The 25872-nt window shown below is 46.6% G+C and overlaps 1 protein-coding gene across 6 annotated transcripts in view; it reads left to right on the forward strand.

Annotated features, from left to right (window-relative positions):
* CCDC91 (coiled-coil domain containing 91) overlaps positions 1-16305 on the forward strand; it is a 279810-nt gene extending 263505 nt beyond the window's left edge. For all 6 annotated transcript variants that reach the window (XM_055000772.1, XM_055000775.1, XM_055000774.1 and 3 more), the window contains one exon: positions 14046-16305. In XM_055000772.1, the coding sequence (XP_054856747.1) occupies positions 14046-14180 (135 nt within the window). In that variant the 3' untranslated portion in view covers positions 14181-16305. The remainder of the gene's footprint in view (positions 1-14045) is intronic.
* The last annotated feature ends 9567 nt before the right edge of the window (positions 16306-25872 follow it).

The raw sequence follows: 25872 nt of genomic DNA on the forward strand, positions 1-25872 counted from the left end.
TGTCAATGCCCCTTTGAGTTCCTCGGTGATATCATCTAAATTTAATAAAATTTACATTGACAATTCGATCAGACCCTTGAAAGTACGCATACTGGAACATGTTTCCAGAATTCGTAATAAAGTCATGGAAGCCCCACTTACCCCTCACGTCTTGGAGTATAACCATGAGGCGACAGATTTGAGGGTGGTGGGGCTATACAAAGCAAGTAGGGCAGTGAGTCTGCAACGTGAACTGCTCCGCAAGGAAGCCTTTTGGATTTTTTCCCTGAAAACCATGGCCCCTGCAGGACTCAACAATGAGATTAACTACAAGTCTTTCCTGGATTGATCCCCCATGGCATCCACTGCACCTGTTGGCCATTAGTTGTATATATTCTGGGCAATTAGTTTGGTAGCCACGCCAGGCTCTTGCTGACGTCGCTCTTGCTGGAGGGTTGAGAAATGGTCTGGATGGTGGAATAAGGGTATGTACTTGTCCCCCTGGGGAAGGGGGCTTCTAGGGTGCTACAGTGTAACGAATAAGTAGTGTTGTATTGGTGGTGTTTGTAGTAAATGTCTTCTTGCAGTAACGGTGGTTGCCCCTGAGGAAGTCGCAGACGAAAAGCTGAGCGGAACAACTCGTCGACGCCGTCACTTCGGGCACACCAACACTGCCACCTTTTGGGGTATTTAAGAACTGAGATGTTATTCTGATGGAAGAAATGAATTTAACTTTGCTCCCCCTTGGCTCTCGATCCTTCCTGGTTCTTATGTACTTTTGAGGAACTAATTTTTGTATTGACCAGGTGTTACTATACATGTTCTGTATTTAAAAAATGTACTTTTGTGATTAGCTCCTCTGAACGTGATGTGTGTGAATAATAATAAGCAGTTCAACACATCCTTGTAGAGTTTAATGAATACATAAGGTTCAGTATACAAAAAAAGAAAAAAAGGTTTAAGTGAATATTGTGCTCCTGGGGAGTGGTTCCTCCTTGTTCTCTTGTTGTGTATTCCAGGGGTTGGCCTTGTTTTGGTTCATGGATCAGGGGCAGAGCAGGAAGCAATGCCCGTTCCTCACATTCACCCGGCCAGTATCAGAAGTGGAGCAGGGAGCAATACCCGCCCTCTCATCTTCGTCCGGCCAAGATCAGAAATGGAGCAGGGGGCAATACCCGCCCTTTCACCTTCACCTGGCCAGGATCAAGAGCAGAGCAGATGGCAATGCCCTCACCCCTCCTTCATCCAGCCAGGATCAGGAGTAGAGTAGGTCGCAATGCCCATGCCAACAATCAGGCCAGGATCAGGAGTGGAGCAAGTGGCAATGCCTGCCCCCCCCCACCTTCACATGGCCAGGATCAGGAGCGGAGTAGGAAGCAATGCCCATCCCTCTCATTCACCCAGCCTGGATCAGGAGCAGAGCAGGAGGTAAGCCTCCCCGCCCCACCTTCACCCAGCTGGGATCAGGAGCAGAGAAGGTATCAATGTCCATCCCTGCTTTCACCCAGCCAGGATCAAGTGTGGAGCAGGTGGAAATGCCCACCTGCGCCTTCACCAAGCCAGGATCAGGAGCAGAGCAGCTGAAAAAGCCTGCTCCCCGCCTTCACCCGGCCAGCATCAAGAGCAGAGCACGTGGCAGTACCCACTCACCTGCCTTCATCTAGCCAGGATCAGGAACAAAGCAGGTGGCAATGCCCTCACCCCACCTTCACCCAGCTGGAATCAGGAGCAGAGCAGGTAGCAATGCCCTCCCCCCACCTTCACCTGACTCGCATCAGGCATGGAGCAGGTGGCAATGCCTGCCCCTGCCTTCACCCGCCTGGGATCAGGATCAGATCAGGTGGCAATGCCCGCCCCTCACCTTCACCCTACTGGGATCAGGCATGGAGCTGGTGGCAATACCCACTCCCTGCCTTCACCCAGCCAGGATCAGGAGTGGAGCAGGTGGCAATGCCTTCCTCTCACCTTCACCTGGCTGGGATCAGGAGGTGAGCACGTGACTATGCCCACCCCCACCTTCACCTGGCCGGGATCAGGAGTGCAGATGGCAGCATAGCCCCCCCTTCACCCAGCTGGGATCAGGCGTGGAGCAGGTGGCAATGCCCGCCTCCCTTCACTTGGCTGAGTTCAGGCGTAGAGCAGGTTGGAATGCCTACCCCTCCCTTCACCCGGTCAGGATCAAGAGCAGAGTGGGTGGCAATGCCTGGCCCCCACCTTCATGCTGCTGGGACCAAGAGGAGAGTAGTTGACAATTCCCACCCACCCCCTGCCTTCACCTGGCCAGGATCAGGCACAGAGGAGGAGACAATGCCTGCCTGCCCACCCTCCACTTTCTAGAGTCCGTTGTATTTTTTCTCACAACGGGCTTTGTTGCTAGTGCTGCAGTAAAATTGGTTAGTCTTAAAGGTGCTACTGGGCTTTTTACTATTTTGTAACTACAGCCTAACATGGCAAACTCCTCTGAATCTATTAGTGGTGGCTGGTGCTCCTGATGGACAGGCAGTAAGTAAATGCAGTTGGGCCAGGAGTGACACCAGGCTGCAAGCTGGAGGATGCAACCTGTCCTGTCTGGCCCAGGGGCAAACAAAAGGTCATGGTAGGCCTGCAGGGGGTGGAGCCACAGGAGCCAGAGTGGTAAAAGGCTGGGGGGCAGTCATCTAGGGCTGGCCAGGCCCAGAAATGGCATTAGGTGGAGGCAGGGCTGGGAGAACTGAAGGAGGCTCAGCTCGACAGCTACCAATATAGTAGGGCCCAGAAAGGCCTGGGTAACCAGAGTCCTGGAAGGCCTGAGGTGAGCTCAACAGGTTGAGGAAGCCTTTGCTGGAAGGCAGAACCAAAGTTTTGAGCCTAGAGAAAGCCCCCTTAGTGGGTATAGGATGTAGCTGGGAGGAAAGACAGCTGCAGGTGGAAGACACGGCAGTTTGAGGGAATCACAGAACGCCATAGTAAGATAGGAAAGGGTGGGTGGGGGAACTCACCCCAGGCCAAAGAGGATCCATTGGGAATCCACCAGTAGTTAAAAGGGAGGGTATACTGAGTCAGCAATCTCTGCAGGTGTAGGCAATAAAGCATCACCACCTCAAATGCCTCTTCATAATCCAACTTCTGCAAAAGAAACTTTACACAATGAACAGGAGTATATTGCTTCCATTCTCAACAACCTAAAAACTTCTATACACAAACTTAGAGACATGGCTGGACCTCTCAACTTATGCCTTCCAGAGAGACAGGAAGTTAAAAAAAAGGCAAGACTCCAAGCTCAAGTTTATAACAACACCAGTACTAGCAATAAATTATCATCAAAGACTGACTCAGTTGTGCTCTGCAATGCTCCTGAGAGAACTTCTAATGCAGCACCTAGTAAGGGCTTGAGTCTACCTCTTTCAAGTACGGAGGAAACAGCTTCAGGGACAGGCCCTTTACCTAATGATACAGGCCCTGAGGGAAAGACGCCTGAATGGAGAGATTTGAATGATTCTATAGCCCTTACGGAGGCGTCGAGCCGTTCTAACTCCCTACATAATGAGGAGACTGAGGATGCAATTTCTCTTTCCTCTACCTCCCTAGACCTTGCACCCGTTCAGTATATTTTATCTGAACAACAGAAGATGCCCATTGAATCCCCTCCTCTCCTAAACAGGCTTTCACCTGGGCCTGTTATAAAGGGCCCATTACTCCCCACAGATGGAAGTGCCTTCAGCCCTCCCACCCAAGATAGAGGAAGCTGTGAGCTGCCCAGATTGACAAGTTACCTCCCACAGCCAATATCCAGGTTCTGTCTTGGAATATTACTGGGTGGGCATCTCCTTCTTGTAATATCTTTCCTCGTTTGACATTGATCTCCTTCAGGAGTCCTGGGTCCAAGTCCTCTCGCTTGTGAATGGGCTTTCCACCTGTGAACTATTTGCTTCTGATGCAGCGAAAAGAGGCAGAGCCCAGGGAGGGCTGGCTATTTTCATTTCTACTAAATTGCAGGTTACAGTAATAGACTTGGGGCCTAGTGCACAACACACCATGGCCGCAGTGGTACAATTTAACATTTTGTCTTTTAGTTGTTAATGTATATATACCCCCATTAAGTAGTAAGTCCAAGCTTCAGGAAATTTGGAATACTCTTGAAAACTACATCTTTAGTGAAATTTTCTGATGCCTTTCTTTTAATAGCTTGAAGGAGGGGATACAGTCTGAGGTCACAGGGGTTTGCAGCACACACCTAGTCTAAGCAACATTTCCTAGGCAGCAATTTAGAGAGAACAGGAAAAATTAAGGGCTTCAAGAAAAGCAACACCTCAGACAGTTTCTGCACAGTTTTCTTGCTTGCCTGTTTATTCATTCATACTCTGCCTTTCTCCTTAATGAGTACCCAAAGCAGTCTACATCCTTCTCCTCTCTTCCACATCCTCACAATAACTAGAGTTACCTGGTGGGGGCAAGGGATGCAGTAAAAATCAGCCCCTTGAGGGGCTGAATTGGCCCCAGGATGCTGCCACTTCTGCATCACACTGAGAATGGCGTCATGTCCGGAATTTTCCAGCCCTGTTTCTGCACACGCACACACACAAACACACCTCACTAGCCAGGCAAAATGTGATGTCATTCCCTCTAATGACACAGGAGTGTTTCAGACCCAGCATGCACCAGGTGAGGCTCCACCAGCATGCTGCCCCCAACAGCTCTCTCCTCCCCCACTCTCAGCCTGGGGGGACCGGGCAACTCCCGTGAAGCTGGTTAAGCTGGGCGTGTGTGACTGGCCAAGGTCACCCAGCAAGATTCCATGCAGGACAGGGGTTTGAGCCTTGATGTCCCAGGCCCTCGTCCAACGGCACCATGTTGTCTCCAACATCACATTGGCCCTGGCTTTCTTGCGGCTTTAATGCAGACCAGTGCAGAGCATTTCTTGCTTAACTGATATGTTTTCAGAATATAGAGAGGAGAATGTCATTCAGATCATTGCAAGTGGGGACCCGCAAGGTCTTTCGAGGGCATCTCATTTTCCCATCTCCCACCTTTTCCCCCTTCCTTGTCCACCCATAGCCGTTCCACCTTTTTCTGCTTCCTTCTCTCCTTCCCATCCACCTGCACCTCTCTTTACTCGCCCCCCAGCTGCCTCTCCATTATGGCCCGGTTGTGCAGTGCCATTTGAGCCAGGCCAAGTGGGAAATTGCTGGAGGTATTTTAAAGAAGGTGTTTTACTCTCCCCTCTATCCCTTTCACTGCAGTATTTCCTCTTTCCTTCCTCCTGGCAGCCTTCATATGCTCACCGTTCTCTCTGTCCTTCTCTCCTTCAAACCCACTAAATTTACCTTTTTTATCTGTCCCTATCTTCACTTATATACTGCCTATCTCCACAAAGCAGCATACATCATTCTCCTTGCCTCCATATTATCCTCTCAACAACCCTAAGAGGTAGGTTAGGATGAGTGTGTGTAACTGGATTAGAGTTACCCAGTAAGTTTCCACAACTGAGTGGGAATTGAACCTGGGTCTCCCAGATCCTACTCTGAAACTCTAACCGCTATGCTACATTGGCTTTTGTTGGGAGAGGGGCTGCTGTTGAACAGAAGCAAGCAGCCAGGCCTGAAAGAGTCATTCTAGACATGTGGTATCAAGTGTGTCTGGTATAGGGTTGCCAGGTCCCCCAACCTCCCCTGCCCTCCCCCGGCAGGAGATCAGAGGCCTAGCACTTACCTTATAGTTATCCCCATTATGCACGCAGTGCATGCAGCTGGTTTGCGTGAGGATGTCGCTTCCAGAAAGTGATGTCATTGCATGGGTCACAGGCCGCCCTGGGAGCACTTCTGCACTCCCCAGGGGAGCGAATTGTGCCTGAATCGGGTTCCTGCAGAGGTGGAAGCGCTGCTGTGTTCTGCAGTGGTACGATTGGTGTCGAATCTGGGCTGATTCAGCCCAAATCCAGCCACTGCAGAGTGCAGGAGCGTTCCCACACTTCACAGTGGCTCAATTCAGGCCCTATTCAGGCCAAATCGGGCTTGAATCCAGCCAAATTGGGTCGCTGTGGTGCGCCCCAGGAGGCACATTTCCCCCTGCCAGCCAGGTAAATGGGGGGTGGGGGAGGGTATCAATGGGGGATCCCCCTCTAGCGGGGGACTGCCATCCCTAGTCTGATGATTGCTTCTGGGCCTGGCCCCACTGAGTCCTCCTCAAAGACCAGAACAGCCCTGGAAAGGGCCCTGACCTCTCCATCTGCCTTTTTCTGACAGAAACCAAGCCTAGAATATTTGCTGAACTTTTATGGTTGTATAGCAACAGCCACTGAGGGTATCTGGTTAAAGCTGTAGGCACTCTTGGGGGGGGGCGGTAACCACCCAGTGTTTTTTGCAGGGGTTTTTTTTTTTTGTCTTTAGATTTTTATTTTTTTTGCAAACCTGGCACATTTTTCAGGTGTGTAGGAAGATCTGTTTTGTCTGTTCTTGGCTCAAATCTCCAGTTTAAGTATTCTCAGATCAGGGCCAGTTGGCTATTAGTATATAAGATGAATGTTGAAGCACAACAATAATTCTATTTGGATTTTTAAAGATGTAGCTCTGAATAGATTAAAAGGCTGCCTTTTGAGTTTACTCCCTGCCTAGGAAAGCCCTTTCCTTGCTTTTATGCACATGGTTAAGACTATTCTTTTTCCAGTGGCCGTTTGACAATTTCTGATTTCTGTTAACTGTACTGGATGTTTTCATGCCAACTTTTCCTAGCTCTCTGGCATTTGTTTTGATTTAGCTTTCCTTATGTGTTGATGTGATGGGATGAACTGTGTTTTATCTTTGTTGTTAGTCACTTTGAGGACAAATGGACAAATGCTTACACTTGAGAATAAATGCATAAATATAGGCATTGTTGACCCTCACAAGGACATCCCATAGCCACTCCCCTAAGCTCAAACAAGGGTCAACCGTACCTGGGGACTTGGAGATCCACCCAATCCTGTAATCAGTTTGAAAGAAGTCACAGTTCCAGCGTTGGATCTCAGAGCCACAAATCCTGAGTGCCCTATTATTGCAGAAGCAGAGGTTGAACAGAAACTTTGTAAGATGCCAAGGTGAATAATTCACCTCAGAGGACATAGTCAGCACTTGTGTCTCATGTCATTTTGGTCCTCAGTGTACCAAATGTGCCAATGTCCATTTGTTCAAACCACTTCAAGAAATATTTAGAAAAAATGAAAAATGGTATAAAAGAATGGTATTTAGAATTGTTTTGCTTTCAACTCTTGTGATACATTGCAGAAGTTCCCAAACTTCAGCAGCAGCTGGTAGAAAGTATGAAACTTTGAAAACATTTCATTAAATGTGATGATAAACCTTCTTCTGTGTTTTATCAATTTATGCATTACAGAAATTGCTCTGACCATATTTGGACCATTTTTTATGAAGTACATTCATTCATAATGTTTTGTAAGAAGGGGGGTAAATGGTGAGATGTTTTGTAGGCTTTATTTGGGGGAAAGATTGTTTTAGGGAAGTGAAAATCTAATGGGCAGGTCAGCTGAGCTGGATTATTTCAGTGGAACTTTTGGAATGTCTCAGACATTGCAAGTCAACATTCTACTTTTTGGTCATACAAATCAGTGAGAATTTACAGGCAATTATAGGCAGTTCACCTAGAAATCCTTAAAAACTGAAGCATCATGCTAAAGTGACTACAAATGCTGTATTTGATTGGGGATTCAGTAACAAAAGAGAATGATGGAATAAAGCACTTTTCTAGTTTTCATAAAATAAATTGTTTTAAAAGTTCATATCTTACTGTCTTATCAAATAAATTAAATATCAGTGTATCATTGGCATGGAAAACTCCAGTTGTTAATTTGTGACATTATCAGCTAATCAAAATGCAGAAATTTCTAGCAGTGATCTAAAATGAGGCCTTGTTAATGGCTAAGCGCACTTTCATGTGGATAAAGTCATTCCCAAGCTTTGCTTTACCCTATCCCATTTGAAGCTGGAAGGAAATCAGCTGTGTGTAATGCTATACAATATGTTTCATGGGCACAAATGGGGAAAAAAACACAAACATGCTGTTCGTTGTTGTCACCGCCAAACACAAATGGATGAATGGAAACGAACATGTCCCATTAATGAACGTGTTCGGTGATCATTGTTTGTTGGCGCCAGAGCGGCCCCTGTTAGACTTAGACAGGCCATATTCACAGGAAGTGTTCAGCAGGCTCCCCTCCAGCCATCACCCAAGTTTGGTCAAGATTGTAATGCAGATTTTGGAGTTATACATTCCCAAATCTGATGCCCCCAGGAAACTGCATTCGACACAATGGGAGCCACCAGTTGTCTTTTGCCCCATGTACAAGTGGTGGACTCTAAGGGGTGGGGGCTTTGGCTGCTCGCCGGTGGCACAACCCATGTACCCGTCCGCCAGGTCTAATTTTTTTTATTCCTGGCGTAGGCTGGAAGGTGGTTGATGTCGGCGGCCGCCAGACCTGGCGGGCTAGGGGAGGCAGCGTGGAGTCTGGCCGCTTACTGACGCCACCCCCATGTACCCACACGCCAGGCCTACCTTTTTTATTCCCGGTGGAGGCTGGAAGATGGGTGATGTCAGCCGCCGCCAGGCCTGGTAGGCTAGGGGAGGCAGCATGGGGCCGCCTCCCCTGGAGGGAGTGGAGGGTCTGGCCGCTTAACAGCAGCACCCCCCCCCATGTGCCCGCATGCCAGGCCTACCTTTTTTATTCCAGGCGGAGGCCAGAAGGTGGTTGATGTTGGTGGCCGCTGGGCCTGGTGGGCTAGGGGAGGCGGCGGAGGGTCTGGCCGCTTGCCGGAAGCACCCCCCCCCCATGTGCCCGCATGCCAGGCCTATCTTTTTTATTCCCATAGGAGGCCGGAAGGGGGGTGATGACTGCGGCCACTGGGCCTGGCGGGCTAGGGGAGGCGGCGGGAGGTCTGGCCACTCATTGGTACCACCTCATGTGCCCACACGCCAGGCCTAACTTTTTTTATTCCCGGCTGATGCCAGAAGGTGGGTGATGAGTACGGCTGCCGGGCCTGGTGGGCTAGGGGAGGTGGCAGGGGGTCTGGCCACTCACCGGCAGGACCCCCCATGTGCCCACCCAACAGGCCTATTTTTATTCCCAACGGAGGTCGGAAGGTGGTTGATGTTGGCAGCCACAAGGTCTGGCAGACTAGGGGAGGCAGCATGGGGTCACCTCCCCTGGAGGGGGCAGGGGGTCTGGCCACTTGCTGGCAGCACCCCCCATGTGCCTACCCACCAGGCCTACCTTTTTTTATTCCCGATGGAAGCCAGAAGGTGGTTGATGTTGGCAGCCGCCAGGCCTGGCAGGGTAGGGGAGGCAGCATGAGGCCACCTCCCCCAGAGGCAGTGGGGGGTCTGGCTGCTTACCGGTGGCACCCCCATGTGCCCGCCTGCCAGGCATCCCGGAGGGTACCTTCTGGAAGCTATAAAAGGTGGATGATGTCATTGGCCACCGCAGTCCAAAATGACCCAGCCACAATCTGATAAGAAATTCCTCCAGCAAGACAAGTTGGTGTATGTGGAGGCCTCGTGCACACAAATGCACAACCTGGCGGGTCAGACACCAACATGCATTCACCAGATGGGGTACTTCACAACATTGGGGTTGATGGTGTTCTCCACACCTCGCGTGGTGTAGAGTCTGGACAAAACACACCAGCTGGACATTCATGGAGCATTGGACACCACTCCAGTGTCAAAGCAGAGGCTGCTTCCAAGATGACCCACCATCCTGCCTTCGCAGAAAGGATGGCGTTGCGGGACCCATTCCCCCTTCCTTGGTGGGAACAGCAGGTGCCATTGATTGGGGCCACCGTGCAAGACAACTGCATGTGCCACAGTTCCTGAGCTGCCCCTGGTGCCCGAACCCGGCATCTGTGGACATGAACCGCCTTCCTGCAGTCACAGAAAGGATGTGAGTCATGGTGGGACCCATTCCCACCGGTCAGAGGTGAGAATCAGTGCCATGGACAGGGGTCACTGTGTTGCACTACCATCTGCACAACAGCAGCTGAGCTGGACCTGTTGCTGAGAAGCGGCAGCAGCAGACACCAACCACCTTCCTGCCTCCGCAGAAATGAGCGGATGGGGCGGGACAAGTCGTTGGGAAGGGTCGTGGCAGTTCCTTAGAGGGAGAGGAGGGAAGAGGGAAGATGAAGTGGTCAGGGAGAGAGGGACCAAGGGGTTCCGGCTGCAGTAAGGAGCCGGACCCAGAAGATCCATTGACAGTAACGGGTAGACCCCGATCCGACAGCGGCTGCTGACATCAACCACCTTCCTGCCTTTGCGGAAAGGAGGGGACGGGGTGGGACAAGTCATTGGGAAGGGTCGTGGCAGTACCACAGAGGGAGAGGTATGGACCGGGAACTGGAAAGCTTCCAAGCTTTCAAGGAACCCACCGAGGTACTCTGCGGCAGCAGCTAACATCACCCACCTTCCTGCATGAGTGGAAAGGATGGGATGGACGGGACAGGAGAGGTAGTTGGGAGGGGTCAGAGTGGTTCCAGAGAAGGAGAGGGAGAAAAAGTGCAGCGGCAGCACCTGCCATCGCCCAATGTCCTGCCTTCATGGAAAGGAGGGGATGGGCAGAACAGGAGAGGTCATTCAGAAGGGTTGGAGTGGTTCCACAGAGGGAGAGGTACAAAAAGAGACCAGCAGCCCCAAAAACTGAGGGGGGCCAGAGCAGTTCCACACCACTCTGAGACACCTCGCCTGACCAGGCAGTACGGGCACTACTGATAACAGTTTCGGCAGCACCAGCGGACACCAGCCACCTTCCCGCCTTCACGGAAAGGATGGGATGGGCTGGACAGCAGAGGTCTCCAAAGGGTTCGTAGAAGGAGAAATGGGCACTGTGTGAGTCATGAAATGTGCAGACATGAACCACCTTCCTGCTTTCTGGAAAAGGATGGGAGAGAAAGGATTGGAGAGGTCACTAGGAAGGGTCAGAGTGGAGGCCTTGGATAGGGAGCACCATGATGTTCAACTTCATGTGCAACAGCAGTTGAGCTGTTCCTCATGGCCCAAAGCAGCAACAGCCAACAGCATCCTCCTTCCTGCCTTTGTGGAAAGGACAGAGTTGCAGGACCCATTCCCCCCCTGCTCAGAGGGCACAGTGGTTGCAATGGGTAGGGGCACTTTGCAGCTCAACTACAGGTGTAACAGCTCCTGAGCTTTTGCACAAATGCCCAAAGTAGGCTGCCACCAGCATCACCCACCTTCCTGCCTTCGCAGAAAGGAGGGGATGGGCGGGACAGGAGAGGTCGTCGGGGTCGGAGTGGTTCCATCCGGAGAGGGAGAGGGAGAAAGAGTGACGTGGAACTTTTCAGGGAGAGGAGGATAAAGGGTTACCCAGCGGAACAGGATCGAGAAGACCCAAACGTATGAGAACCATCAGCCGAGAAACCCACTGAGCTTGCCCCTGGACCTTTGCGGCCCCGGGATCTGAGGGGGACTGGAGCACGACACCAACACTCCCAGATACCTGACCAGCTCAGGCAGTAATAATTATCTAGGTGAGCCCTCAGCAGAAGTGCCCCCCCCAGCTTGGCCCCTGGCATGGGACGCTGTGGTGGCACAAATGCCTGCATCTTGACGAGTCCTCCTGAGCCATCAACCTCACCATTCTAAATGGCACTGTCCCTGACCCCGAGGGAACAACCTCCGCAGGTGCGGCCTGCCTGACCATGCCGCTCCCACCTGACCCAAATGTGCCAGCCCTCATTCGAGATACCCGCTGGACTCAACGGGCAAGGGTGCGCAGCGACGGCATGAAGAACCAAGGGGCAAGATACTTAGGAAGTCTGCGGAAGCCCACACACTCCACGATGGATAGGGGCAAGCCATGTAGGGGAATCGTCTCTGCCAAGATGTGAAGGCCCACCTCCGGAGCCCTCAACCTCGGCATTCTAAGTGGTGCTGTCCCAGACCCTGAGGGAACAACTTGCATGAGCACGGCCTGCCTGAGCACTCCGCTCCTACCAGCATCACCCTCAGGGCAAGGATTCTTGCTTGGTGTGGATTCCGGTGACCCTCCCACTGATCCCTGCTCAGAAGAGCTGGTAGCCCTCTTTCTCCCTCAATGGATGTATCGCTGGTCAAGGACGGAGACCACAGGCTCACGTGGTGCCTCTTCAGGTGCCTAGTCAGGACCGTCAAAGACAGGTGCTTCGGGTATTTGCCCCTGCACACCAGGACATCACAGGCATGGCACTGCACCACACAGGGGTCATTAGGAAGGGCCCGAAAGAGCCTCCATATGGAGGCACTGAAACTGTCTCAAAGGAAGGAGGACGAACGGTTATAGGCTGCCCTGCGGAGCTGGCCATGGATGACGGAATGAGGGGTGGACTGCAGGCAGGGACACCACCGAGAGTTTGGGATGGGGACAGGAGGGATGTTTCATAAAACACAAACCATTCCTCCTGGGATCCGTCACCCACCTCCTCCTCAAAATGTTGACAGAGATCCTCTCCCCCCAGCAGAAAGACCTCTTTGGCCTCCTCCACAGCCCTCACAGGTGAATCTGGGGGAGCGGAAGTACTCTCCGCTGCCCCCAAGCCACACCCAGTACTGCTTGCCACGAGGAAACCAGGAGGACTACCTTTGCACTTCCCCCAACAACCACCCATGGCCACCACAACATGAAGACTCATTGTGCCACCAAACTAGAATAAAGGAGGACAGAAAAGGAGAGAACACTGTGAGCTGTCAGCAGAGGTGCCCACAGAGCTTGTCCCCAGTGCCAGGCAGCAGCTCCGGAACCAGAGGCTGAGGCTAGAGCTCTAGCCGAGCACACCCAGAAGCCTGACCACCAGATCAGTCACAGATTAATCATCATCATCATCATCATCATCATCAATGTGAGCCCTCAGCCAAGGTGCCCACAGAGCTTGGCCCCAGAGCGTGGCAGCCGCCCTGGAACCAGAGGCTGGGGCTAGAGCCCTAGCCCAGCACACCCAGAAGCCTGACCAGATCAGGCACTGATACTACTACTAATAATAGTCAGGGTGAGCCCTCAGCCGGAGTGCCCACTGAGCTCGGCCCTAGGGCCTAGCAGCAGCCCTGGAACTGGATGCTGAGGCTAGAGCCCTAGCCCAGCACACCCAGTAGCGTTAGCACCAGATCAGGCACTGATACTAATAATAATGATCAGTGTGAGCCCTCAGCTGAGGTGTCCACAGAGCTTGGCCCCAGAGCCTGGCAGCAGCCCTGGAACCAGAGAAGAGATAGATCCCTATCTAACCACACACAAAAAAACCCAGATCCAATACACTCTCCCTGTCTCTCCCAAAAGGCTAGCAACAGCTCTGTCCCTCTCCACTGCCTGCTGAAACTGAAATCCAGAACTGGGAGCACAGTGCCCTATCCCACCCACCACACACAGAAAAAAGCCCAGCTCCAATGCACTCTCCCTGTCTCTCTCCCAAAAGGCTATCAACAGCTCTGTCCCACTCCACTGCTTGCTGAAAGTGAAAGCCAGTACTGGGAGCTAAGTGCCCTTTTATAAGCAGAGGTCTCATTGAGAAACGCAGGAGGTCTGTGGTTGGCAGTCAGAACTGCCTAACAGGATTTACAGGGATGAGGTTGGAGTTCCCTTGGCTACAAAACTCCCCCCTCCTCCCTCCCTCCCCCCTGGTGTCTGCTCCCATGTTACCAATTTTAACCAATTTGCAGCTCCACACTTGGAAGGAAGACCTGCCCATCAAGCTAAGTTGGGCGTTGATTTTGGTGACCAAGGCAACAGAGGGAGTGCAGACAGAGTAATTGATTGAAGGCGCCTGAGTGTCTGGTTTCATGAACAGCGGATGAACGCAATGAACGAGGCTTGTGACGACCACTTGTTTGTCTGGAATGGCGCCTCACGAATGGCCCCGTTCATGAACAGACGAACAGCCTGTTCATGGGTTTTTTTTCGTTCGTAATGCTGTTCATGCTCATGTCTAATCATGGACTGAATTCCCACCTAAGGTTGTTTTAGTAAGATAAAATGTTCGTGTTAAATAGTTTTCATGTTTTGTGTGACTGCTGATTGCTTTCCTAAGTGTAGCTTTTTTCTCTCTCTCTCTTGACAGCTTGATCAAATGATGCGTCAGCGTAGCCTGTCCAGTTTGGAACTGTTCCTCTCCTGTGCACAGAAGCAACTGAATTCTTTATTACAAGAAGAATCCACGACTGCAGCTGCAGAACTCGCTGGCCTTCCCCTTTAAGCTAACTTTATGAAGCTACCAGTCTTGATGCAGCCGGTTATTGATTCAGGATCAATGAGGTGGCCTAATTAGTTATCCTTGTATGTTTTCAAGATCAGTCTCTTTTCAGCTGTGAAACCAGTAGCCATGAAATCTAATCTAACAGTACAGTCAGTGATGTTGAGGGTTACATGGATAACCTGGCTTGGTACATTTTCAGAGTGGCCCAAGAATGTGCCAGTTGACAAGAATGTGTTGATTTTTTTTGGGTCATGTAATATTTTTATTAAAACTAATGCACAAAACAGATTCCTTAATAATCCCCATTTCATTCAGACAGAAATTTGTTATGTGCATACATATTCTGATTATAAAAATTCAAAAATGTATAAGAAACATATTAGTGTGACATATTATCCTTACCCTTGTCTCCCCATTTCTGGTTGTGCACTATAGATTACTTGAGCGGAATGGGGCATGTCCTCCAGTTTTGTAATTCTATCAAGTTACAAAATTTAACTCCCTGTACACTCTGATGGGAAGTATGAATAATATTAAAGATATTGGCATTTAAGGTAGTTCATGGAAGACACATGTTTAACATAAAAAAGTGGCTTTTTTATTCCTCTCTGCTGAAAGTAGTGGTTAGCTTGCTGGAAGATCATACAACTGCACAGCTTTAACCACCCATCTATATTTTCTCAGGGGTCACCCTATAAAACTGCTCTAGTCCAATCAAGGCAATAACATCCTCTTAAGTTTTTACATTGCTGTTCTCAGCCAATGAGTGACTCAGAAATCTATCCAGCCTATAACCCACTTGCAATAGGTTTCTTCAGGCTTCTTCCTGAAAATTCTAACTCCTGGCTTCTGATTTTTTGTTCACTTCCATTTGTCTCACTGTCTCCTGACTCCATCTCTTCAACACCTGAAGGAAGCAGAGTAGAAAATCAGCACGCCAACATTTTCTGTGACTTCAGGTCACAGAGAGTATCAAATGCTATTTCTTCTTCTTTTGAATGTACAAATTCTGCTCTTCTTGTTTTTCAAAGTATTGCCTGGGACAGGTCTCCTCTAGTTGGGAGCAAAGGAAGAAGAGACAGCCTTCAGGCCCAGTGGCCATGTCCTTTACACCAACCGCATGGGACAGGGCAGGTGGACTGTGAAGACAGATACAGCACAGTGGAAAAACACAGGCACAGCCTAGCCATCACCCTTGGTTCAATTCCTATATGGGGAGAGCCCCCAGGCAGTTCAGCTCAGAACCAATTTGAAAAACCTAAGTGTTCAAACTCCTTGAGTGGAATCATACATGCCTGTTAATTTAGGGCCATAAATATATTTATCACCATGTTGTATACATGTACAAACTTGCTTTTCATGTCAAATAGATTTTGTTTCCAAAGTGGAAAAACTTGCTTTAACTGCTGGAAAAAATGTTAGAAAACACATTAGGCATTAAGGTCAACTGAATTGTAGGAGCTGATCTTGGATGTCTGTGTGGTTCTTCAAAGATATTGGCCAGGGTCCAGTGAGCTCATACAAGCATGCCCAAGAACTTTGGCACACCCATTAAGATTTTTGACTTTTTTTCCTCAAAGAAAGTCCCCTTTGTTTCAAAAGCAGCTTGCCATAAGGTAGTAGAGCCCTAGTGTTCCATAAACTCAAGGTCTACATCCCTCTTAATTACATGGAACTGGTTGTGTGGTTTTTAAAATCTTGACCACTATTGTGCACAAACATATTAAGCATATAGGAGATTCTAAAATTTGGAAACAATAAAGTTCCAACTGCTTAATTTTGCAATGCATAACATTTACCAAAAGGATCTAAGTTCACAAAACAATTGTGCTAGTAAAGCTACAAGATTGGACTCTTAGTTCACAGAATCAAATAGAATGAATTTGAAGGCATATGGAAAATTCCTAATGTATTCTCATATGTATAATATCTGGGAAATCAGTGCAGAACTAACGTTTTAACTTGCTAGCCACCGTGTTGGCCTTTATGAGGGCAGAAATGTGGAATATAAATGTTGTTAATAATAGTAATGTGATTATAAATAGCCTTTTAGCATTCATTTATCTGTCTTTAAAGTCTTTCATATAAATGTAAGTGCATTTTGCAATAAATGCAATTACAAGTGTTTTTGTTTGCTTGTTATATTAGAAGTTACTTCTTTCACAGATATTCTCAGTGTCATTTCCACCATTTCATCTTCCACATGATCTTTTCTAAACACGTCTTCAGAAATTTGCTGTTCGGTCTTGTAGTAATAATACAGTCTCCTAAAATTACTGAGAATCTAATGACATCGAGGGGTACCGAAAGCAAAGTTTAGCAAGATAGGCAGATCTGCAGAGTCTCATTGTATGGACAAAAGACAGCCAATAAGTTGGATTCAACCAGTTTTTCTGTTGGTAAAAAAGGAAGTGGGATCCTCCTTTGACCGCCAAAAATGTTCATAGAACCTGCCTGGACAAAAGGGCAATAGTAAGGAAGAGGATTGGGTGAGATTGAATGAAAAAGCTGGCTGAATCGAACCTACCGGAAAAAAAACAGTACCAAGGAAAGAGGGACATATTTGCTACAATGGAATCTAGCTGTATCTGAATACTTTAATTCTTGTTAGTTTCTAAGTTGCTACTGTACTCAAACAAAAAAACCAACTGCCTCCATGTTAATATGCACAGCAAATATAAGGAGGAGTCTTGTGGATTTTTAAACATTGGTTTAGAATTCACTTCATCAAATGTGAGAAGTATATCCTCATATAATGGATATGTGTTTATATAGTCATATGTACACAGACATGAAAGTGTTTCCAATGGTCCATGAAAACCAAGAGACTCATTGTGTAACATTTTTCTGGAAAGGTGTCCTAAATTTTGCTAATTGAAAGGTTGGTGAATAGTTTTAACATTTCTTCTAAGGAAAAACTAGTTGGAGGTGATAAGCGAATGGTTGGGGATTATTTGCCCTATAAAGATGTTAGTTAGATTCCATCAGCTTTTCCAGTGTCACAGGAGTTGGGAGGGGGAGTCTCCTCACTGCAGCGCTGGTTCGAGGTAGCATTTTTCCATGTACATCCCTGACATATTCTTTTCAGGTGCCCTTCTCACACCTGCAGAAAAGCTGATGAGATCCAACCCATTGTAAACAGTGCATGTCTTCAAATTTAAGGATGTGATAGAACAGGTGGTGGTGGTTCAGTAATACAGCATCTGTTGGCATGCAGAAATTCCCAGGTTTAGTACCTGGCATCTTCAGTTAAGGATGAAGTCATAGGTGATATAAAAGACCTCTGCCTGGAGAGCCACTGCCGGTCTGAGTAGGCAATTCTGACCTTGATGGACTGAGGGTCTGATTCAGTATAAGGCAGCTTACAGAGTATGAAAAGTGTAGTGCCATCCTAAGTGGAAATGAACCCTTCTATACCCATTGACTTCAGTGGACTTTAAAGTGTAACTCTGCTTAGGATGACGCTATCAAATAAATAATTGTATACAAAAAGAAATGTGAGAACAAAATAAATGGATAGCTTTAAACCTAAAATAATAAAAACTTCATTATATAAAAAGACAAATGTATTAAAGTTTTGGTGAGCATGTGTTATGAGCCTCGGCCTAGTGGCTCTGGGGAAGCCTGCACTCAAGTTACTGCAAGGCCTACATTTCCCAGGTTCCCTTTGGCCCCTGTGATTGGGTAAGAGGGGATTCTGAGGGGGAAATTGCACCAATAGGAAAGGAGGGAGATGGTTCCTGTGAGAAGAGATAAAAGGCCTCATCACAGAGGGAGGGGGTTCACTTCTAGGGAGCACAGCTGAGGAGAGGCTGCTGCAGACGGAGGGATCCCTCATCCAGAAGGGGCGAGACAGTTGGAAGCCAGTAACCAGAGGACAGTTAAGAGCAGTCTAGTTAGACACGTTAGGGTATTTTATTTTTGTTTGTTCACCAACCTTTACTATTTTCTTTAATCTACCAAGTTTAAGAACCGTTATTAATAAACCTTTTAAATAAAGTTCTTTATTATTCTGCCTGGGTCCTCATGCCGCATTTGGTCGTGTACTAAATCAAACCTACTGGGAAAGAATCAGCAAAAGGTGTTAGTGGGGCGCTCTGGGCCCTTCTTTCGGAAACCTGTACCAGAGTGGTGGCAGCCTACAGACAGCTACCCTGGGCACCAGCAGCTGTGACAGCATGGGATACAGAAAGTTACCTCAGGAGTTGCTAATTGCAGGATTTGGCAGTGGCATTAATAAACTAAACGAAAGAGGAACTCTTATATACTTGGGAGAAATCAGAGAGAGCCATAGAGAAGAGAGCGGATTCCGAGCTGGGAAAACAGACAAATCCAGTGTTTGAAAGACTGGGTTTAACACAATGTGCAGAGAAGGCAACAAAAGACGAGCCATGACTAAAGCAGAGTTGTAGAGATCAAAGATCTTTATAAATAATTGGTATATAAACTAGAACTTAGGCTGAGCAGATAACATCAAACAAGGAAGATAGACAAAGTATTGAAAGCTGGAAGATACTATCATGGAAGGAAACAAGGGAAGGGAATTTTTTACTAACACAGAAAAATAACAACCAGTAAGGTAAGAACAAAACCAGGGAAACACTGACTGTATAGCAGAAAGCAATGAGCACGCTGCTGGCATTAGGTATGTTGCACAGAAAGAATTTTGTTACAGCTATACTCAAATAGCAGTGCTATTCCACTGATTCATTCCATGGTTTTCTGGCATACCAAAACATCCTACCAATCAAGATAATTTAAGAACCTCTTTAGTTTGTGCTCTGCTAACATCAACCCTTAATGGGCTATTCCACAACTGACAGGATGGCCACAACAACATCCACACCCGCTTCCTCCTCCACCATGAAAGATTTGTAAGGAAAACAAGAGTGTAAATCCACTGTGATATTTCTGTGATCTGTTGCAGTTCCTTACTGTGGGCCCTTGCTGCTGAATTTTGCATCAAATACTGTGAAGGAGAAAAAATGCCAACTAATATTCTTACTGAAGTTCTGGATCAAAGGCATATTTTTCTGCAGCTTGCTTTTGATAAACGTAGGCAGGTAGCTGCGTTGTTCTGCAGTAGAACAGCAGGATTTGAGTCTAGCGGCACCTTAGAGACCAACAAGATTTTCAAGGTGTAAGCTTTCAAGAGTTAGAACAGAGGTCACACCCTGAAAATCTGGACTCAAATCCTGCTGTTCTACTGCAGAACTCAGCTATCCACCTAAAACTATCTTCAGGGAAGGGACCACATTTAGCTGTATGGAGTAGAGATCTATCAACAGTTATCTGAAGATGAGAGATCTAACTCTCAAAATCTTACACCCTGAAAATCTTATTGGTCTCTAAGGTGCCACTGGACTCAAATCCTGCTGCTTTTGATAACTAAACTAGAATAATGATTGGAACAAATATTTACCAAGTCATTTGGTTTCTTATTGAAATCTGTTTTTCCATCAAGTCCAGGTTCAGTAAGAAGAGGAAAGACCAGTTTTGCTAATCAGTACAGTATGAGAATCAAACCTAACAATATACATTGTCGAAGGCTTTTACGGCCGGAGAGCGATGGTTGTTGTGGATTTTCCGGGCTGTATATCCGTGGTCAGGAACTACAATGCCAAGACCACGGCTATACAGCCCAGAAAATCCACAACAACTAACAAGATACTTTCAGGAATCTACCAAAAAGTTGAGCAAATTAGTTGAAATGTGCTACTAATATGGTATTCTACAAAATGTGTCTGAAATATTCTTGAACCTTTAAGTCCTAACTCTATAAAAGGTGAAAATGTAGATAACTGAAAAAGTAGAACCCTGAAAACAAACTTTGAAAATAGTGCTTGAAAAAATACCTGCACCTCTGGTTTAATGTAGAGCCAATGTATTTGTGATTTGGCTGGTCTAATTTCAGTGATTTTTGCTCTTTTCATCCGCAAAGGAATTCTAAATTAAAAACACTTTAAGAGAACAGTTAAGGTATGTTTAAGAGAAGAACTGAGATAAGTTCTGCTCCGTAAACATGGGAATTGTAAATTGTTAACTTGAGTTTTTTGAGCTATGTGAGCAGTACACTGACTTTGCATATGTCACCACAAACTTCATGCTTGCATCTAGCTGAGTACAGCTATTCCTTTGGAATTTGGGCCCAGTTTTCTTCCTTTTCCACTTGGAAATACAGCACTTAACTATGAAGTCTGTGCTATATACATGTTTGCTCATGGATTCATTTTTTTATGGACTTAATTTTTAAATGGGATTTTTTAAAAAAATAGAATCTTAATGGGGCGGATCCTACTCCTATCCTACCACTCCACAGAGCAAAGTTTAAAAGCTTCCTTTAGCTCAACAAGCCATCCTCGAACTTAAGTGGCCCTTCTTCCAACAGACAAGCCACTTAGTTTGGTGGAAGGCTCCTTGAAGGTCAGTTGGATCCACTTAGGGCCAGCCCGCCCATTGAGGCCGGCCCGGCAGCCGCCTCAGGCGCTAAGGCGCCGGAGGGGGCATCTGCCCAAGGGCGGGGCATGCACCATGGAGCTCAGTTTTTCTGTGCTGCCACTGGCAACGCCAGCAGCACACAGCTGCTGGCCAGGCGCAGCAGGCAGCCAGGGCAGCGCAAGGAGCATCTGAGCTGGAGGGCTGGGAGAATGCACGCCACCGCGCACCACCCTGGCCACCTGCCGCGCCTGGTCTGCAGCTGCTGCACCCGGCCAGGTGCGCGTGCTGGTGGCAGCAGCTGAGTGGGCAGCCTCCCGTTCAGTTGCTCTGTGGGCCAGGCACAGCCAGTGGCCAGGGTGGCTGGCTGCACCTGGCCTGCATAGCAACTGAATGGGAGGGCTGGAAGGCCCCCCACGCACGCGGCAGCCCTGTGTGATGATGTCACACGCAGTGACGTCATCACGCAGTCTGGCCCGCGCGCACACAGCAGCAACCTTAAGCTCCCTCAGACACCAGCGACACTGGAGCTGGCCCTGGATCCACTCCAATGTTTTGAGCTGCTGCCAGGACCCTGATTAAAATGCAGGATTCAAATGTATACTAAATAAATAGTTTCCCAGGTCTTGCTTTATAAGGAGCTATAATGTCCAGTAGAGTTGCCAGTTTGTGCTGTAGCAATTGGTAACATTCTGTTCAGGGAACCAAACTGTGATTTTTTTTCCCCCTCATATAATCCTAACTATTTTATGGAGAGGAATTTATACCCATGCATCATTTTAAGAGGAATAGTTTTTCTGCAATGAATGAGATGTCCGTATGTCTCTAAAGAAAGAGATGTTTTAATGTGTGGGCCATTTCACATTTGTTTACTTCGTCAGTAATTCTTCAAGTTTCCGACTTCCTTATAAAACTAGCATTTTTTAAGTTCTTTCCATTGTCCTTCATGAATTAATGTGGCACAAGAATGAAGAAAGAATAAACACTGGTGCTGGTCCCTTCTGTGGTATTTTAAACAGTTTGACAGTTGGCTTTAGTATAGGGAGAGGGTTTTTTTTTCTGAAGCCCATTTCTTAGCAAACGTTTATCAATGATGGCTCCTTGTCTCTCAAGCTTGTCCTGTGATTTCAGTGTAACAGACTGATGAGGAAAGAGGAATCCACTTTTTCTAATCATCTCTTTTTATGCTTAAGTGGTAATTTTGGTAGTGGGATATGACAACAACACTGGCAGCCCTAGAACAACATTGCAGGTGGGGGTCTGTTGATCGCCATATGCTCTAACCTGTTTCTTTGTCAGTGTACCAAGAATTAAGTTCTATCTGATCAAACTGTTTCAATACATTCAAATGCCTATTAATACTAGTTACTAGTGATGGAGTTGTGGTACTGATGGGGCTATATTTATATGTGTTTGTACTATATTTTTGAAGCTGATTTTAATATCTTTAATTGTTGTGGAATGGAAAGGTGGGATACAACTGTTTTAAATTAAATATAGGAATGCCAGTTGTCTGAAAAATGCTTTTTGATGTCTCCTGAATTAAAATGTAGGCTTTATGCTATCCAAATATACTGATAGCTTGTATTTTTAGAAATTTAGACTGTAATCCTAAATGCACTTATTAGGGAATAAGCCCCATTAAATATGGGAGTAAACGGCTTTTTTTCAGCTGGAACACGGTGGAACGAAGTTCCGTAACCTCTTGAAAATGGTCACATGGCTGGTGGCCCCGCCCCCTGATCTCCAGACAGAGGGGAGTTTAGATTGCCCTCCACGCTGCTGGTCATGTGACCATTTTCTCCGAGGGCAACCCACGGAGTTCCACCACTTCTTTTCCCAGGAAACCCTGGGAGTAAGTCCCACTAAATATGGGAGTAGACTTAGGACTGCACTGTTAGAGACTCAACAAATGAATGTTTTGTGTCTCTGTGAGATAATAATAAATGAAGCAGATACAGAGTGTACAAATAGTTGGCCATTTTCTTGGTGACATAAGCTCATACCAGAATGCCTCTTAGTCCTTCCTGCACTTGCAATGGATGTCAACAGCTCAGGGTGAAATACTGCTGGCAGAATGATGTCTTCTTTCTTAATTTTGTTTTGGCTCTGCAGTCACTATGTTACATCTTTATACGTTTATTTGCTCTATTTAGGCTGCATTCAGACATCACAAATAAAGCCAGTTCATTTGCCACCAGCACAAACCTGGTTAATAGTTGTACTTGAAGTCTTCCTTACATGGAGACTGAAAACAAGAACTCTTCAACTAGCTCCAATTAATCTTGGCAACCAAATGCAGGTTCCTGGGCTGATTGGTGTTAGATTCCTTTCCAATAAACAGGATTCTTAAGCATGTTTTAATCCCAGTTTAGAATCCTGATGACTGATTAATAAACCCAGTTGGTCCAGAACAGCTTTTCACTCACTCATCCAACTCCCCTCCTTACTGCAGCCCCATCTTAGGTGGTTTTTGTCCATGCACATCCCACGAACACGAGAATAGCCTTTTTTGGTGGTCAAATTTGTGATCTGCTTTGAGGAGTACATTATTCAAAAAACTCAATATTGTGCAATTTTTAATATTCACTCTAGCATAATATTGTATGAATTACAGCATATATTTTAAAACATTTTGACTCGTATGCCCCACCTTAGACTCTTTATCTGCTAGCTGTACAAAGCTTAAGTTCAGGCCTGGGTATCTAGCCCTATTCTGTGCATGGGCCAACCTGGTGGTCGTGGAGAGTGTCCTCAAGTCATTGCTGACTTATGGCAAGCCCGGTGGGTTTTTTATGGCAAGATACTAACAGAGGTGGTTTGCCATTGCCTGCCTCTTCAATCTTGGTCTTTCTTGGAGGTCTCCCATCCAATTACTAACTAAGGCTGACCCTGCTTAGCTTCTGAGATCTGACAAGATCAGGCTCACCTGGGCTATCAGGGTCAGGGTCAACCTACACAAGAGAATTGGTGGCTATGCTAGTTTTGAATCTGTAGGTAGAACAACTCTTCCTAATTTGCTTGGATTATCAACGAAAAAAATTGAAAGCAACTTATTTAAATGTAACTTCTGTTGATGATTAGCCCATTATTACATCCCCTTGGAATTTGGTTTACAGTCTTTCGTTTGGCTCCCAAACTGTGTGTGTCATAAATGACTTCATTACAGCTGCTTCCAGCATTAGGCTCAGCAATATTAATTAAAAGAACTTTAAAATAGATTTCTTACATCATTTGTGGTAAAAGGGAACACTTACTAGTAAAGAATTGTTCCATGACAGGCTCCTCAAATGAGAAGGCTTTTTTAAAGGGGGTGGGGGTAGACTGATTGATCCTTTTAAAGAATTAGATCAAGATGGGTAGCTGTGTTAGTCTGTCTGTAGCAGTAGAAAAGAGCAAGAGTCCAGTAGCACCTATAAGACTAACAAAATTTGTGGTAGGGTATGAGCTTTCATGAGCCACAGCTCACTTCTTCACTCTCCACAAATTTTGTTAGTCTTATAGATGCTACTGCACTCTTGTTCTTTTCTACTTTAAAGAATTGTCTTCTACATATATATGATTGATCTTTTTATTGTCTATATAAAATATAATCAGATTGCATTTTAGGAATGTTGACAGTCATTTTCTATTCACTCTTTCCTGAAAAGAGTAACTCTTTGATTTGAACAGTGTTTTTGTTCTAAATACGAAGATAGCTGGCCTCATTTTACACAAAGCTCTGGTGGTTTAAACCTAAACTGTTTGCTACCAAGGAGGATAATGTTTATAGCTGACTATGCAAATGAGTTACTCTTTTAATCTGCTGCAAAATGACAAAGTTTGTTGGGAGTGGTCTACTCTCACTTAAAGTGGATCATTTACTGTTTCTGTACTCTGCCGTGGAATGCCTGGGAAAACTGGGATTTCTGGCCTTTCATTCTAATCCTCCCCCGCCACATATGTGTGTGCATACTGCATTAGCTTTGGGTGTATATATGTCTCAGTCAACTGGATGTAGCACGTTTTGCATATAACTGAGTTCTTGAAGGCCAGTACTATTTGAAAAAATGCTAGCCTTAAAGATGTCACAAGACCCTTTGCTAGTTTTGCTAATGCCTTTAATGCTCTTTTATGTGTAACGAATTAAAGACTCATGTGTTAGAAACTTTGTATGGGAGGCACCTCTCCTGAGCATTCTTGTGTTATGCTAACATTTGGATCCAGATTGCATGGGGCCTGAGACAGCAGGTGGTTCCTTATCACCTAGCTTTCAGAAGGGTAGGTGATGGAGCATCATGGGCATCAGTGTTAGTAGTAGTGTTAGTAGTAATGCAGTGTTAGTAGTAATGAATTATTATATTGCAATACAAAGTAAGTGTGCTGGAGGGGTTGAAATGATGCAACTGAACACCACAGCATATGGGCAGATTCCTGTGCATCTGCAAAGTTCAGCAAGTATTCTCAGGCCAGTTGCTTTCCCTCTCATACTTTCTAGGTGTAGAAAATGTGAGGAGTAGAAGACCCACCCAAGTATAGCACCCTGAACTCCTCGGAGAAAGGACAGGATACAATTATAATGACAGTAGGATGTATCTCTCACACAGAAACACTGAAACACACATTTGCACCATTTTGTATACTGCCTTATTAAAGTGCATCTTAAAAATTTTAACCTTGTTGTCCATGGTGTGTGCTACAACAGTGATACAGGTGTATGTTACCAAAATTGGTTATGAATATTTGTCCCTGGTTTTCCCATCCCCATTACACTGACCCACTTGTACAATCCAGAAAGTAAATAGCTATGCAAAATGCTTTTCTCTCTAGTCAGGTGTCCTGTGGCACAGGCAAAACAGTTCATAGGAACATTGGATTGTTTCACAACAGCTTCACTCATTTGAACAGGGTCTCCTGCAAGTGCCAGCCTGCACATGGGTGAAATCAACAGCTGCCCATACATGTACATTCTCTGTGGTGGCCCCTGTCCTACAGAATGGTCTGCCCCAGGAAGTCAGGAGAGCCCCCACTTTGCTGGCCTTCCGCAAACAATGCAAAACTGAATTATTCAAAAATGCTCTTTAATACAGATAGGAAGGCTGTATTGTAGGGAGATGATCTCAAAGAGATGCTTCACTAACAAGATAGGGACCACAGACTTCACTATATTGCCTTATGCACTATCTGTTGAAGTATGACCCTACTGGGTAGTTCTGTGTTGTCTAATGTCAATCTTAGAATTATGGTTGTTGTGGGTTTTCCGGGCACAGTCAATCAA

Source organism: Eublepharis macularius, chromosome 16 (genome assembly GCF_028583425.1).
Source record: "Eublepharis macularius isolate TG4126 chromosome 16, MPM_Emac_v1.0, whole genome shotgun sequence".
In the NCBI taxonomy this organism is placed as follows: Eukaryota; Metazoa; Chordata; class Lepidosauria; order Squamata; family Eublepharidae; genus Eublepharis; species Eublepharis macularius.